The sequence below is a fragment of the Heterodontus francisci genome, chromosome 14, assembly GCF_036365525.1.
Source record: "Heterodontus francisci isolate sHetFra1 chromosome 14, sHetFra1.hap1, whole genome shotgun sequence".
Lineage (NCBI taxonomy): Eukaryota > Metazoa > Chordata > Chondrichthyes > Heterodontiformes > Heterodontidae > Heterodontus > Heterodontus francisci.
In genome coordinates, this window is record NC_090384.1 from 104,742,996 (window position 1) to 104,759,273 (window position 16,278).

Here is a 16,278-nt window from a genome sequence, read left to right on the forward strand (position 1 = left end):
AACAACATTTTGGGATAGAATGGAGCTGGAACACACGGTATCAATTTCAAAAAAGGTGGTCTATTTTCCTAGCGAGCACGTAATGTGCTTTTGGTTTGTTAAACATAATGGCCGCAATATTTACAAAGAGGATGCGGGTGAAAGTAAGGGGAGCGTGGGGTAGTGGAGAGGAAGGGAAGGTTGCAGAGGAGAGGAAGAGGATACTGTGGGAGAGGGAAATGCGCCCAGGGACGGGGAGTTCCTGACGAATTTAATGGCATTATAATTGTTGTTGCATTTCCTGCCCAGGAGCTAGTCAAATTGAGAGGCTGATGAGCTAGCAGGCTGGAAAACCAGCTGCAGGAGGATACAGATGGGTGGGGACACATGGTGACAGTGCCCAGCAACTGGGAAGAGTGAGGAGAAGATCTGTGATTGTACTGGGGAGACAGAGAGGCCACAGTTGTCAGAGGAAAGGCCGAAGGCTTCCTTGAGGGACTGGCGGGCGGGGAGGAGGGGTGCAGGTGAAGGGAGCACTTCAGCATGTCCTGGCCCTCAAGGAGTGCTGAGAGAAGCATTTACCTTGAGGAGCTTGCAGCCCATCTCCCAATCCCCACCCCTCCCAGTCCCATTCACTGCCAGGCTTTCTGAGTCCTGGAAAACCCGGCCGGCAGCTGTTAAATTTAAATCACGCTCTAGACTAAACTGTGGGAAACCTATTTCAGTTCAGCAATGAACTGTCCTGCCTCCCCAAGTTGCCTTGAACTCATTGTCATAAAAACGGAAATTGGCAATTTTTATGGTTTAACCATTGCCCCACCCACCCCCAAACCTCTCCCACCTGGTATGAGGGGGTTGATATCAAGGCTAATATTTTAAACGATGCAGGTATGATTCTTTCAGTGCTTTCTAATGTACAACTTCCTTCAGTATCAATAGAATTGTATTAGAAGAGAAATGGTGTCTGTGATAAAGACCATTATTGCACAAAAAAATGTTAAATATCTGCATGATAAGCTCTTTGTAGATGTGTGTTCAACCTTAGCCCATTCAGTTCCTCGAGCCTGTTCCGCCATTCAATTGGTCAGGGCTGATCCGTATCTTAGTTCCATACCATACCCAACAAAAATCTATCCATCACAATTTTGAATTTTCAATTGACCTCTAGCCGCAACAGCTTTTTTGGGGGAAGAGTTCCAGATTTCCATGAGCCTTTGTGTGAAGAAATGCTTCCTGACATCATTCCTGAACTGTCCAGCGACAACTTTAAGGTTTTCCCTCCTTGTTCTGGACTCTCCCTCCCCCACCCCTCACCAGAGGAAATACTTTCTCAGTCTCCTCCTTTCAACTCCTTTAAGTTCATCCATTCATTTCATTTAATCCAATACTGAGGGAGTGCTGCACTGCCAGAGGGTCAGTACTGAGGGAGTGCTGCACTGCCAGAGGGTCAGTACTGAGGGAGGGATGACCTGTCAGAGGGTCAGTACTGAGGGAGGGATGACCTGTTGGAGGGGCAGTACTGAGGGAAGATGCACTGTCGGAGGGGCAGTACTGAGTGAGTGCCGCAGTCGGAGGGGCAGTACTGAGGGAGAGATGTACTATCGGAGGGGCAGTACTGAGTGAGTGCCACAGTCGGAGGGTCAATTCTGAGGGAGGGCTGACCTGTCGGAAGTGCAGTACTGAGGGAGCACTGCACTGTCGGAGAGGCAATACTGAGGGAGCACTGCACTGTCGGAGGGGCAATACTGAGGGAGCACTGCACTGTCGGAGGGGCAATACTGAGGGAGCACTGCACTGTCGGAGGGGCAGTACTGAGGGAGTGCTGCACTGTGGGAGGGGCAGTACTGAGGGAGCGCTGCACTGTCGGAGGGTCAGTACTGAGGGAACGCTGCACTGTCAGAGGGGCAGTACTGAGGGAGCGCTGCACTGTCTGCAGTGGTGTCTTTAGGATGAGACCTTAAATTGAGGCCCCGTCTGCCATCTCAGGTGGGTGCAAAAGATCCAATGGCCACTATTTTGAGGAAATGCAGGGGAGTTCTCCCTGGTATCCAAGCCAACATTTATTCTCCAACCAACATGACTGGATAACATATTAACTGGTCATTATCACGTTGCTGTTTGTGGGATCTTGCTGTGCACAAATTGGCAGCTATGTTTCCTACGTCACAACAGTGACTACACTTCAAGAGTACTTTATTGGCTGTAAAGCACTTTGGGACATCGTGAAAGGTGCTACAGAAACACAAGTTTTTCTTTTTTTATACATATATATAATCAAAGTGGCACAACTTTGGATAACTTTAAAAACAGTGAGCTGATATTGTATATATGTTTGATGTACAATGAGATTTGCCACAGGTGCATTGTTGAATATCAAACTCTATTAATAGTAGTTGGACGTAAAGTTCGACAGGAACTAGGTGTTTACAGAGCTTAAATAATGTTGGCTGTGTTGTGCTTCATCAGTCATCTCATGCAGTCGACACCAACACTGAATAAATACTGGAAATCTCTTTCTCTGGTTTAATGATATAAATTACAGGTTCAATTTATACAGATTAATCATTCAAGGAATTTACATTGCCTAAACAACTCCTAGACATGCCTTTCTTTACATCAATTCATAACTAACTTTTTAATCGTTACTTCCTTCTTTTGAAAACAAACTGATACTTGTAGGAGCTGATCTAGAGTATGATAACACATTGGGTTTTTTGCCTGCTATTCATTTTTGCCTCAGCATAGATATAAATCATTTCGGATTACTGCGAATGCAAATTATTAATGGCATCCTGTTGCTACACTTGCAATAACTTGAGATGATGATGCGCGCAAGATTGCTCCAGGTTGATACGAATGCAGTCAAAGGAGCTGCACCTTGCATCAAAGTTAAACAGGCAGCAAGATCATTACCTTCTCCCAACCTGCTTCTTTTCATTAATTCTCAGGATATGGGCATCACTAAAAAGGCCAGCATTTAGAGTCATAGAGTCGTACAGCATAGCAACAGGCCCTTCGGCCCACCGCGTCCATGCTGACCATAATGCCTATCTGTACTAATCCCACCTGCCTGCATTAATTCCATATCCCTCTATGCCTTGCTCATTCAAGTACCTGTCCAGATGCCTCTTAAATGTCGCTGCTGTTCCTGCCTCCACCACCTCCTCAGGCAGCTCATTCCAGATACCCGCTATTCTTTGTGTGAAAAATTTACCCCTTTGATCCCCTTTAAACCTCCTCCCTCTCACCTTAAATCTATGCCCTCTAGCTTTAGTCACCCCTACCATGGGAAACAGACTCTGGCTATCTACCCTATCTATGCCTCTCATAATTTTATATACCTCTATCATGTCCCTTCTCAACCTCCTTTGCTCTGGGGAAAACAGACCCAGCCTATCCAATCTTTCTTTATAACTCCAGCCCTCCAAACCAGGCAACATCCTTGTGAATCTTTTCTGCACACTCTCTAACTTAATCACATCTTTCCTGTAGTGCGGCGACCAGAACTGCACACAGTACTCCAAATGCGGCCTAACCAACTTATGTACAACTGTAACATGACGTCCCAACTCTTGTACTCAATGCCTTGGCCGATGAAGGTAAGCATGCCATACGCCTTCTTCACCACCCTGTCTACCTGTGTTGCCACTTTCAGGGAACTATGTACTTGCACCCCAAGGTCTCTCTACTCAGCAACACTCCCCAGGGCCCTGACATTCACTGTATATGTCCTGCCCTGGTTTAAATTCGCAAAATACATCACTTCGCACTTGTCTGCGTTAAATTCCATTTGCCAATCCCTTGCCCACTTTCCCAGTTGAACTATATCCGGTTGTAACCTTAGACAACCTTCTTCACTGTCCACTATACCACCAATTTTGGTGTCATCTGCAAACTTACTAATCATGCCCCCTACGTTCGCATCCAAGTCATTAATATATATGACAAACAACAGAGGCTCATCCCTAATTGACCTTGAGAAGGTGGTGGTGAGTTGCCTTCTTGAATCGCTGCAGTCCTTGGGGTGTAGATACACCCACAGTGCTGTTCAGGAGGGAGTGCCAGGATTTTGACTCAACGACAGTGAAGGAACAGCAATATATTTCCAAGTCAGGATGGTCTGTGACTTGGAGGGCAACTTGCAGGTGGTGGTGTTCCCGTGCGTTTGCTGCCCTTCTTCTTCGAGGTGGTAGAGGTCACAGGTTTGGAAGGTGCTGTCGAAGAAGTCTTGGTGAGTTGCTGCAGTGTATCTTTTTGTTTTATGCGTTTTTTGTGGGCGTCACTGGCTAGGCCAGCATTAGTTGCCCATCCCTAATTGCCCTTGAGACCATTTTAAGAGTCAACTACATTGCTGTAGGGGAGTCACATATCGGCCAGACCAGGAATGAATGGCAGATTTCCTTCCCGAAAGAACATTAGTGAACCAGATAGGTTTTTGCAATGGTTTCACAGTCATCATTACACTAGCTTTAAATTCCAGATTTATTAATTGAATTCAAATTACACCACCTGCTGTGGTGGGATTTGAACCCATGTTCCCAGAGCATTAGCCTGGGTTCTGGATTACTAGGCCAGCGACATTACCACTACGCCACCGCCTCCCCATAAATGCATGTGAATGATGCACACTGCTGCCACTGCGCATCGGTGGTGGACACTTAAGTCAGTCCTCACCTTTGCCACACACAGGCAATGCCGAGCCTCTCACTGTACCACAGGGCTGGAGAACAAGATCCCGCCGTAGCTGAATGTGAATACTGTAGCCGTGCTCTGCTTCCCCTGTCTGCACTTTAAACAAGAGCGCCAAGAAAATCTGGAACCCTCTCACCCAAAAACCTGTTAACGCTGGTGGTCGATTGAAATTGAAAACTGAGATTGATAGATTTTCATTGGGTTAAGGGTATTAAGGGTTACAGAACCCAGGCAGGTGGATGAAGTTAAGATACAGATCAGCCATTATTTAATTGAATGATGGAACAAGCTCGAGGGACAGAACGGCCTCCTGCTCCTTATTATGTGCGGAAGCGGGTAAATTCCAAACTAATCTGTGGAAATATTTCAGTGAGAGACTGGTCAAGCTGTGAAACAGGCTCCCAAGTGAGTCCGGAGATTCAGAGACTGTTAATTGATTCAAATGCAAATTAGAGCTTTCTCTCAGAAGATTCGACACCCAGTCTGAGAGTAATGTGAGACATGACGTGTGGTTAGTGTAACGAGCTTGGGAGGAACAGGTGACTTTGGACCTATGGTTCCCAAAGCTCTCCGTCACTGGGGGTTTTTCCCCACCTCATGTCTGGGTCTGTTGTAGACTCATTGATAGAGATTGATCGCTGTGATTGGTCAATAACTCCATTATCATTGGATCATGTGACTGCCAGGGTGTTGGAAGGAGAACCAGTTGGACATTGGTCTTTTCAGTTCAGCAATTCCTACCTGTAGCAGGCATCAATGTCAACATCTTAAGATCTATGATGCTTTTGCTAGCCATTTTCCCCCTGTAATATCAAGGTGTTTTAGAATGATGTAATGATCAATCCGTACCTGAGCTGAGATGTGGGTGTGCAGTGTGATTTCCCTGCCAAGCTGCTAACAAAACATGTACGGAGACGGGGAGAACAGAGCAGTGAAACCGGTCTTTCATGGTAGGGCAAAATGAGTGATGGTGATGGATGGCTAATAACACACTGCATTACACTTCCTTTTCCATTGGCGTCAATTAATTTCACACCATCCAAGACCTCCTAAGACTTTTATTTATTTATTTCACCTCCGCTGAATTGCTTCACTGTTGCAATGTAGGCAGCCAATACAGCAGTCAATCTGTGCACAGAAAGATCCACAAACTGCAATGCCATCAGCTGGATTGAGAAAGCCAAATAATGCCATGGGATCATTACCATCCACCTGAACAGAAAGACCCTTCATAATTTTGAACACCTTTATTAAATGTCTCCTTCACCTTCCTCAGCTCTAAGGAGATCAGCTGGTCTTGAAAGGCAGCACCTCTGAAGGTGCAGTGCTCCCTCAGTGCTACACTGAAATGTTAACCCTAGATTAGTCCAGTCTCTGGAGTGGGGCTTGAACCCATGACCTTCCGACTCAGATGAGATGGCACCCACTCAGCCACTGCTAACAAACTCTATGTACATACAAGCATATAAAATTCATACAGGGCTCGATGGGATAGATGCAGGAAGGATGTTTCCCCTGGCTGGTGAGTCTAGAACCAGGGACACAGTCTCAGAATAAGGGGCAGACCATTTAGAGCTGAGAGGAGGAGGAATTTCTTCACTCAGAGGATGGCGAATCTTTGGAATTCTCTACCCCAGAGGACAGTGGAGGCTCAATTGTTGAGCATTTTCAAGACAGAGATCGATGGATTTCTAGATTATCAAGGGATATGGGGATAGTGTGGGAAAATGGCATTGAGGTAGAAGATCAGCCATGATCATGTTGAATGGCAGAGCAGGCTTGAGGGGCCGAATGGCCTACTCCTGCTCCTATTTCCAATGTTCCTATGTTCTTACTTATTAACCTATTCAACATAGGTAAAGGAAGAGACATAGGTTGATTTCTTAACTGGAATATAGTTCATATCAACTAGAGAGTTAAAAATGACAGTAGGCATTTTTCTCTGAATCAACAAGTCAGTACAAATTTAGACTCACAGATCCATCATAGTAGTGACATTTATTGGTCTATGACTATTAATACAGTGTAAACACTCCGTGCCACACAAGTGGAGATTTTCTGATTGTGCAGTCCTGCGGTGGAGTCTCACCTGCTGGGAGCACACATTGGGTTGTGAGGGTTGGGGTGTTGGGGAGGTGGTGGTGGGTGGCGTCCATGGGCAGTGGGGTGAAAAAGACACTCACCCCATGACTGCCCCAAAGTTTAGTCTTCGGAGAGCGAGGCATTCATACAAAACAACCCAGCAGTTGTTGTACAGAGCAGTGACCCTCAACCAACATGAATAATACAGATTATCTGGTTGTTGCAATTTGTGGGATCTTGCTGTGCCCAAGTTGGCTACCGCCTTACAGAGGAACATAGCAACAGGAGTAGGCCATTTGGGCCATTCGAGCTTGCTCTGCCATTCGATAAGATCATGGTTGATCTGGTTGTGGTCTCAACTCCACCTTCCTGTCTGCCTCCACCCCCCACTATAACCCTCGACTCCCTTGTCTATCAAAAATCCATCTAACTTAGCCTTGAATAAATTCAATGACCCAGTCTCCACTGCTTTCTGGGGAAGAGAATTCCACACTGCAAGAAATACATTTGTTTGGCTGCAAAGTGCTTTGGGATATCCTAAGGTGGAGAAAGGCGCAATAGAGATGCAAGTTCTTCCTTTGTACGAATGAACGATGCCTCATTTGATTCCGAGCTTGTGCACGGGGGTAAAAAACAGAGGGAGGCCCCCAGAAAATGCTGGCTGGGAGGGGGTGTGGGGTGGGGGTTTGTGTCAGGACCCTCTACAGATCAGTAGGTCTGCGAGGGACCTGGGAGCACCCTGAAGATTTTTGAATCCATCAGCACAGACCAGGACCGTCAATCATTGTTCCTCACCCCAAGATAATCCAGCAACAAACAGGCATCTCTGATGCTGGTGGACTTTAGTGTAGTTGTAGGGCTGCAGATACATAACAACAACTTGCATTTATATAGCAACTTTGATGTAACATCCCAAGGTGCTTCACAGCAACGTAATCAAACAAAATCTGACACCAAACCACATAAGGTAATATTTGACTAGATGACCAAAATCTCAGGCAAAGAGATCCGTTTTAAGGAGCATCTTAAAGGTGCAGGAGGGCAAAGAGGTGGAGAGATTTCGGGAGGCAATTCTATAGAACCCATTCATCACAAACCCAGTGTATTTCCAGTACACTGTGCCCACTGGCCATCTGGCATTTGGGGAACAAGAAAGGAAACTCAGCCCTGTAAACAACCCTGAACAATCTCGTAAACCATTTCAGGTCATAGAATCACAGAATTATACAGCATCGTGTGGTGAGATATGAACTCACAGGGCAGCATGCATCCTGAGTGAATACACCAACCCTGAGTCCCCACGGTATTACGCGCTGGGGCTCATTTAACATCATCGGGGGTGGCTGCCCGGGTTCCCGGCCACCGTACAGAGTTCTGAAGGCGCGCGACGGCCGAGCGAGGCTGTAAAATCGGCGTGGGACGGCCACCGCCTGCAGGTAGGTTCATTTAAATATCGTTAAGGTTCATTTTAATATGGAGATGATGGGCCCGTCGCCAGACGGTGGGAAGGCTGCACCGAGGGCCCCCAGCCACCGGTAACATGCAGCGGGCCCTTCTCAACATCACGGGTTGAGGCGGGCCCCTCCCCGCAGAATTCTACCGGCCCCCACGCCGCGGCTTGCGTGTCGAGGGGCCAGTAACATTCAGCCCACAATATATGGGTTGCTGGTCCAATTGGGAGTAAACCAATCAGTGGGGAACTCTTAGAATAACAGGATCTTATAGCATGGAAGGAGGCTGTTCAGGCCATTGTGTCCATGCTGGTTCTTTGAAAGAGCTAAAAATTAGTCCCACTCCCTACTTTTCCCATCGTCCTCATTTTTTTCTTTTTGAATTACTGACTCCTTTTGAAAGTCACTATCATAAAAACATAATACGAGCAGGAGTAGACTACACAGCTCCTCGAGCCTGCTCCACCATTCAATAAGATCATGGCTGATCTTCTATCTAAACTCCATACTCCAATCTTATCCAATGTCCCTGGATTCACTTGTATTCTAGATCATAGCAACTCACTGCATAAAAAATAATTCGACTGGTTCTTTTGCCAGTTATCATGAATCTGTGTCCTCTGGTTACTGACCCTCCTGCCAGTGGAAACACTTTGTTACTATCTACTCTATCAAAACCCTTCATACTTTTGAACAATTCTATTAAATCTCCCCTTAGCCTTCCTCTGTTCTAAAAAGATCAGCTGGCCTCAATAAGGTATTAATGTGCCAATAGCACCTGGTTCAAAGTCCTGCAGCACACTCTAAGCTACATCAAAAAGACTTTCAATGTGCTTCCATATCCCACAACCAACTGGAGAGACTGCCAACTTCAGGCAAACAGTTCCACAGAAGTAATTTATGGAAATGTTACATATCTTTCAATTGAAGCAAACATAGCAACAAGACATAAACAGAGAGTGACCCCTCTCACTGTCTTTCAATCTGGTAGAAGTGACATCGGAACAGGAGCAGGCCATTCAGCCCCTCGAGCCTGTTCTGCCATAATGGCTGATCTGTCTCCTATCTCCATTTACTTGCCTGTGATACCGTTACCTAACAAAATTCTATCAAGCTCTAATTGACCCTCACCCTCAATAACTGCTTGGCGGAGAGAGTTCCAGATTACCCCTACCCTTTTGTGAAGAAATGCTTCCTGATTTCACTCCTGTACTGCCCAGCTCTAATTTTTAAGATTGACCCCTTGTTCTGGACTCCCCACCAGAGGAAATAGGTTCCCTATATCTACTCTATCAAATCCCTTAATCATTTTAAATATCTCAATTAAATCATCCCTCAACTTTCTAAACTTAAGGGAATGTCAAGTCTATGCAACCTGCCTCATAATTTGACCCTTTCAGCCCTGGTATCATTCTGGAGAATCTGTGCTGCACCCTCTCCAAGGCCCAGTGCTCTACACAACATAAGCATCCCTTCCTCACTCCTGAATTCCAACTCCTTTGAGATGACATTCTTTGCCTTTGTTTGCTTTTTGTACTCATTCCCTAGCTTTTAGTGATTTGTGTACCTGGACACCTTTGGTCTGTCACAGCTCAAAGTCTCTCGCCCTTAAAAAATATTCTGTTTAGTCTTAGAGCCAAAGTGGATGATCTGAAACTGCCGCACATTGAACTCCATCTGCCACAGTTTTGCCAACTCACTTAAACTGACTGGGTCGCTTTCCTTTTGTAACTTCCTCCTCCCATCTACATTATTTACCATGACATTTAATCCAATGCCATCTGCAAAATTGCATATATAAAACTTTCTATTCCTTCATCCACAGCATTAACAGACAGTGAAAAGCCAAACAAGGGTAGAGTGGTGGTTATATTATCAGACCAGTTATCTTAAGGCCTATTGGAGAGGATGTGAGTTCCAAATCCCACCACGGTGGGTTCAGGATATGCACTTTTTTTTAAAAATCAGTAAAAGTCACCATGAGCTGTCAGATTGTCGAAAAAACCCAACTAGTTCATTAATGTCCTTTAAACCTGCCTTCTCACCCGGTCTGGACCTATATGTGACTTCAGTCCCCACAACAAACTGGTTGACTCTTAACTTGCCTCTGAAGTGGCCTGGTAAGCCTATCAGCTGCACCAAACCACAATCAGCGGTTCAAGAAGACGGCTCACCACCACCTTCTAGGGCGGCACAGTGGCGCAGTGGTTAGCACCGCAGCCTCACAGCTCCAGCGACCTGGGTTCGATTCCGGGTACTGCCTGTGTGGAGTTTGCAAGTTCTCCGTGTCTGCGTGGGTTTCCTCCGGGTGCTCCAGTTTCCTCCCACAGCCAAAAGACTTGCAGGTTGATAGGTTAATTGGCCATTATAAATTGCCCCTAGTATAGGTAGGTGGTAGGGGAAATATAGGGACAGGTGAGGATGTGGTAGGAATGTAGGATTAGTATAAATGGGTGGTTAATGGTCGGCACAGACTCAGTGGGCCGAAGGGCCTGTTTCAGTGCTGTATCTCTAAATCTAAATCTGAAAATCTGTAACTCGGGGATGAGCTTTGCCAGCGATGCCCACATCCTGAGAATGAATAAAAATCTGTTAGATTAAACTGCATCAAAAGCGCAGCATAACATCTCCAGTCAATTTTTACTGCACAAATTGAGTGTGGAATAAATCTCCGAGCAACATCCACAGTTCACCAAAATACCTTGACACATTTCTTTTGAAGACTTCAGGCTTTGTTTTGTAAATATTAGGACTTTGTAAAAAATTGTGCTTGTTGAAGTGAGGGCTGGAGGTGCCATAGCAAGTGCTCCCATATCAGGTCTAAATAAGACTTGCAACTATACAGCATTGTTCATGACTTCAGGATATCCCGAGCACTTTACAGGCTTTACATATTTCTGAAGTATTAGCTGTTGTAATTTAGACAAGGCAGCCAATTTGTGCACAGCAAGCTCCCATAAACAGCAGTGTGATATCAGCCAGATAATTTTGTTTTTAGCGCTGTGGGTTGAGGGGTAAATATTGACCAGGATACTGGGAGGAACACCCCTTTAAGACCTTTTACCTCCAGCTGAGACAGCAGACGGTGAGAGTGGGGTCCCTCAGTTTAACATCTCATCCAAAAGACGGCACCTCTGATAGTGCTACACCGAAGCATTAGCCTAGAATTTGTGCCCAAGTATAACACAGCCAGAGACAGAGTAAAGCTCACTCTACTCTGCCTCTATGACTTGCCTCAGCTCAGAAGAGAACCCCCTTACCACACTCTTTTCCTACTCCACATCAGTCGTGCTGCAGTCTTGAGAGATATTGCTAATTGGTGTCAAATTAGGGACAACTTTAAGCCTGGGATAGATGCAAACCCAGGCTGCAGAGGCAAAAGGTCAGTATCTTAGCCCATGACACAAACACACGGATCCTGTGACCCTCAAGAGAATCACAAAGAGAAGCAAACACCTGCATTTGCCTCAGTTGTGCATTAATGAAATATTTTTTCAGCAACAAGGAAGCTGTTTTTCTATTTGATATCCACCACCATCTTTCAGAAATTAGAACGTAGGCTGTTTAGAAGCATGTTAACATTCTCAAGGTGGTCCCCAAGTGTACAATAGTTAAGCAGAGTCTCTACCCAGAAGTGTTTGAAGACAGTTAAACAGGAATGCATGGCCCAGCCACCTCCAGTGGATAAGGTAGGTGAGCCTGTTTCACTGCACCCGGCCTTTGCTAAACAGTGCTCATCATACACCAATTCTAAAGTAAGTTAATGGCCTGTACCTATTGTGCTGTCCATAGGGGAGGTGGTGGCATAGTGGTAATGTCACTGAACTAGTAATCCAGAGGCCCAGGCTAATGCCCTGGGGATATGAGTTCACACGGCAGCTGGTGAAATTTAAAGTCAATTAATTCATCAGAAATCTGGAATTGAAAGCTAGTCTCAGCAGCAATGCTATGTAGCTATTATTGATTGTTATAAAAACCCATCTGGTTCAGTAATGTCCTTTAGGGAAGGCAATCTGCCATTCATACCTGGTCTGGCCTACATGTGACTCCAGACGCACAGCAATGTGGTTGACTCTTAATTGTCGTCTGAAATGGCCGAGCAAGCCTCTGTTTAAGGGCAATTAGGGATGGGCAACAAATGCTAGCCTTGCCAATGATGCCCACATCCCATGAAAGAATAAAAAAATCCCTAACTGTACAACACATCATAGACTTATAGAATCTTACAGTGCGGGAGGAGGCCATTTGGCCCATCTTGCCAGCACTAGCTTTCTGAAAGCAGCTATTCAATTAGTCCCACTGCCCCTTATTTTCCCCAAACCCAGTAATTTTTTTCCTTTCCAAGCATTTAACAAATTCTCTTGAAGTTTTCTATTGAATCTGTTTCCACCACTCTTTCAGGCAGCGCATTACAGATCAAAACAATTCACTGTAAAGAAAAAAAATAATCTCCTTAATCTCCCCTCTGGTTCTTTTGCCAATTATCTTCAATCTCTGTCCGCCAGTTACCAAGCCGTCTGGTTTAATTTACTTTTCCAACAGTGTCTTGCACTCTTTGTCTCAACTCTTGAATGGGGTTGGAGGAGTTGAGTACAGAAGTAGCCGTTTTATTGCTTGCACTTTGCTAAGTCATCAATTAATTGGAAGCTGATGTTAATGAGGAGACCCAGAGGCAGAAACAGCGTCACCCAGCTTCTGTTCCAAGGCACTGAAACTGTCGGTACCCAACTACTCTCGGGTGTCAGCTGTGACCCAGTCCCATTGCCTTGTTCTCCAGTCCCTAGAAGCTATTACAGATAAAACACCAGATGTGACCTTTATCCCACTGCACACCACTAGAGTGGAGCTTGACACGCAATTGCCAGCTGAATCAGGATGGGAAAGGCAAAGCACAATTTTTTTTAATATATATATTGCAGTATTGTAGTGCAGAGGCTTATGTATTTTCAACATACTGTACTGGACAAATAATTAAACTGCCATTGCATATTCTCAACAGCCAACGGAAGAGGCAATCTAGTTAAGACATTTAGATGTTTAATTACCAGCTAATGCATTGTTCCTGTAAGGCTCAGGCACACTTGCAGCAAGTAGAGTCAACCTCTTGGAGAACTGATTGTGGGATTGGAGACTGTGTTTGCATAGAATGCACAGAAACAGGCCATTCAGCCCATCTGCTCCATGCTGGGGTTTCTGCTCCACACGAGCCTCCTCCCACCCTACTTCATCTCCCCCTATCAGCATATCCTTCTATTCCTTTCTCCCTCGTGTGTTTATCCAGCTTCCCCTTAAATGTATCGATACTATTCACCTCAACCACTCCCTGTGGTAGCGAGTTCCACATTCTCACCACTGTCTGGGTAAAGAAGTTTCTCCTGAATTCCCGATTGGATTTATTAGCAACTATCTTACATTAATAGTCTCCTACTTTTGGTTTCCACACATCTTCTCTACATTCTACCCTATCGCGCCCTGTCATAGTTTTAAAGACCCCAATCAGTTCACCACTCAGACTTCTCAATTACAAAGAAAAGGACCCCAGTCTGTTCAAACTTTCCTGTTAACTTTAACCCCTCAGTTCTGGTATCATCCTTGAAAAATCTATGTTGCACCTTTGCTTGTGTCTCTATATCCTGTCTATAAGATGGATTTACATTAAGAGTGAGCTATGTTTGAGGGATTGTCAGCCCCTAGCTTTGGCTGGGTTAAATGCCGGGGTCACTTCCCAATTTCCAGTCCAGTGGGGAAGCAGGATCTGCTCCGACTGTGTTCACACTGGTACTGCAATCTCACATCAAAACACACTGACTGGCACACTTAACAACACACCCTCAAAACATGAATTGATAAACATCCTGAATTGAGAAACATCCTGAATCCTACATTCTAACAGTGCGATAGATTTTGCCATTTTACAGGTGTCCTAACAGAGAGAAAATGGAGATAATTTCACAGCAGCGGAGGGAACTCGGGATTCAAGACTTATTACAGACAAACTGTGGCAAAGGTGAGAGATCAGCAGAGATAAGCTAAACCCGAATACTTCTCTCTAGCAGGAACACCTCGTCAACAAGAAGCCGCAATTGTTGGAGAGGAAAATGACGACTTTATTTCTGTTTGTTCCAGTACAACGCCGTCCACTTTATTAAGGGAGTTTAATATCATTTGCAATTCATCCTCCCATCTCGAAAGTTGCATGGTGCAATTTTCCTTTAAAAACTCGTATTCTTCACAGCTGATGGTCTGAGACAGTTCGCGGCTGGTTCTGTTTCATAATCGCTGGTGTTATTCCTGAACCCGCTATACCACAGACTCCGGGATTGGGATAGTGTCAGAATCCTGACTGTTCATGGAACTGAGGCCAGTGTCAGAATCCTCATCGGTGACCTGGCAGCTCGCAGAGACTCTCCTCGATTCAACCCAATCACTGCTGCTGTCCGGAATGGGGCTGTTCTCAGGGCTATTTAATTGGGGACATGTCCTGGGGTCCTCCTCCTCCTCCTCCTCCATATCCCCCTCCTCCAGAGCCAGCTGCTCGATCAAATTCTCCAGCTGTCTCTCTTTCTGTTCCAACACACTCTGGGTGTAGGAGAGGTCCTTCTTGCTGACCTCCAAGTCAGTGTTTAGCCTGAGGCCGATGTAGAGGCTGGCACTGAGCTGGGTTCTCAGCCTCTCCTGCTCCATCAAGGACTCCTCCTGAGGCTTGCCCCCCCTCTCTGGGGGGGAATGCCTCCTCTCCAGCTCCACTTGGCGTCTCTTCATCCACCGCTGGTTCAGTTCCTCCTGGATCTGCAGTGTGACCATCTCCAGCTGCTCCTGTTGCTGAGACAGCTCTTGTTGGACGTGCAGGAGTTGCTGGCATTTCCTGGTGTAATCTTCCAAATGGCCAGGGGATTCCGCAGCCTGCAGGTATCGGGACTCCCCGTCCAGCAGGTAAGTGTCCTGCACATAGTTAACCCCGTGCCTCTTCATCCTGTCCCGGTGGATCCCGGCTTCATACCTGTCGATCTCCCTGTCCAACTCCCTGATCCACTGGATCTGCTGTCGGATGGTGTGATCCTGGGACAGGACCAGGTGAACCAGGGTCTCCATCCGCTCCACACATGAAGCCTCTTTGCCGGAGCCTTCCTGCCTTTTGGAGCGGTTAATTTTGGCTAGTTTCCTGAAGGCTTTGCGGACCACTCGCCTCTGCTTGTCCTGGGGCAGTGCCAGGGTTAGCTTGGCAGTGCCCCTCAGCTTACAAGGACTCTCCTTGCTCAGGACCACCTTGGCTTCAGCGCTCCGAGGTCCGTTATTGGGGAGTGAGGCTTCATTCTTGACCAGCATGAAGGTGACCTTCTCCTGCTCCTTTCCCCAGGCGCTCCACAGTCTCAGGATCTTAGTCTTGTTGGGCAGGGTCCTCTCAAAGCCCCTCCACTTCTCCACCAGGCAGTAGGAGTCCGGGGATCCCGACAATAACCTCTCGGCCAGCCCATTTCCCTGGCTCTCCTCCAGCAGCGCGATGATCACATCGGCACAAGTGGTTCGCCTGGACAGGCCAGTAATCAGCTTCTCCTCCTGACACACCCACACACTGACCTTACACTCCTCTGTGTCCATCACAGGGCTCCACGAAGGCAGATATTCCCCCCCTCCCCTCACACCCTCTAACCCTCCGATCTCAACCTTCAGAAAGCCTCTGCTCCCTCTCACTCCAACAAGTGGGCAGCTTTAGCTCTGAAGCAGCAACTCCTTCCCCTGCCTGTTCCAGCTCCCTCTCATCATGTGACAGCTCCTTGACAATAACTAGCCGACAAAACTTACCCACATCAAATCACACGCCCCCTTTCCCTTGCAGATAGAGACATCTTCAGTCAATTCTATTTCTGGGGAAACAGGCTAGTTTTTGTAAAATTAACGGGGGGGAGAAAAGAATCTCCAATCCCCAAACCCTTGATAACACTCAATATCCCCCCCCCCAAAAAAAAACAGCAATACCCGAGAAATAAAATCCCTAAACTAATAAACAGTGTAGTAGAATTGGAGAGATTTACTCCGAGACTGCTGTCAGGTGTATATAGACACACATTCACAA

The 16,278-nt window shown here is 46.3% G+C and overlaps 1 protein-coding gene across 1 annotated transcript; it reads right to left on the reverse strand.

The window, feature by feature from the left end:
- Positions 1-14,333: 14,333 nt before the first annotated feature.
- Positions 14,334-15,805, reverse strand: rassf10a (Ras association domain family member 10a). Its single transcript, XM_068046952.1, has one exon. The coding sequence runs from the start codon at positions 15,801-15,803 to the stop codon at positions 14,505-14,507; it is 1,299 nt and encodes a 432-aa protein (XP_067903053.1). The 5' UTR covers positions 15,804-15,805; the 3' UTR covers positions 14,334-14,504.
- Between the last annotated feature and the right edge of the window lie 473 nt (positions 15,806-16,278).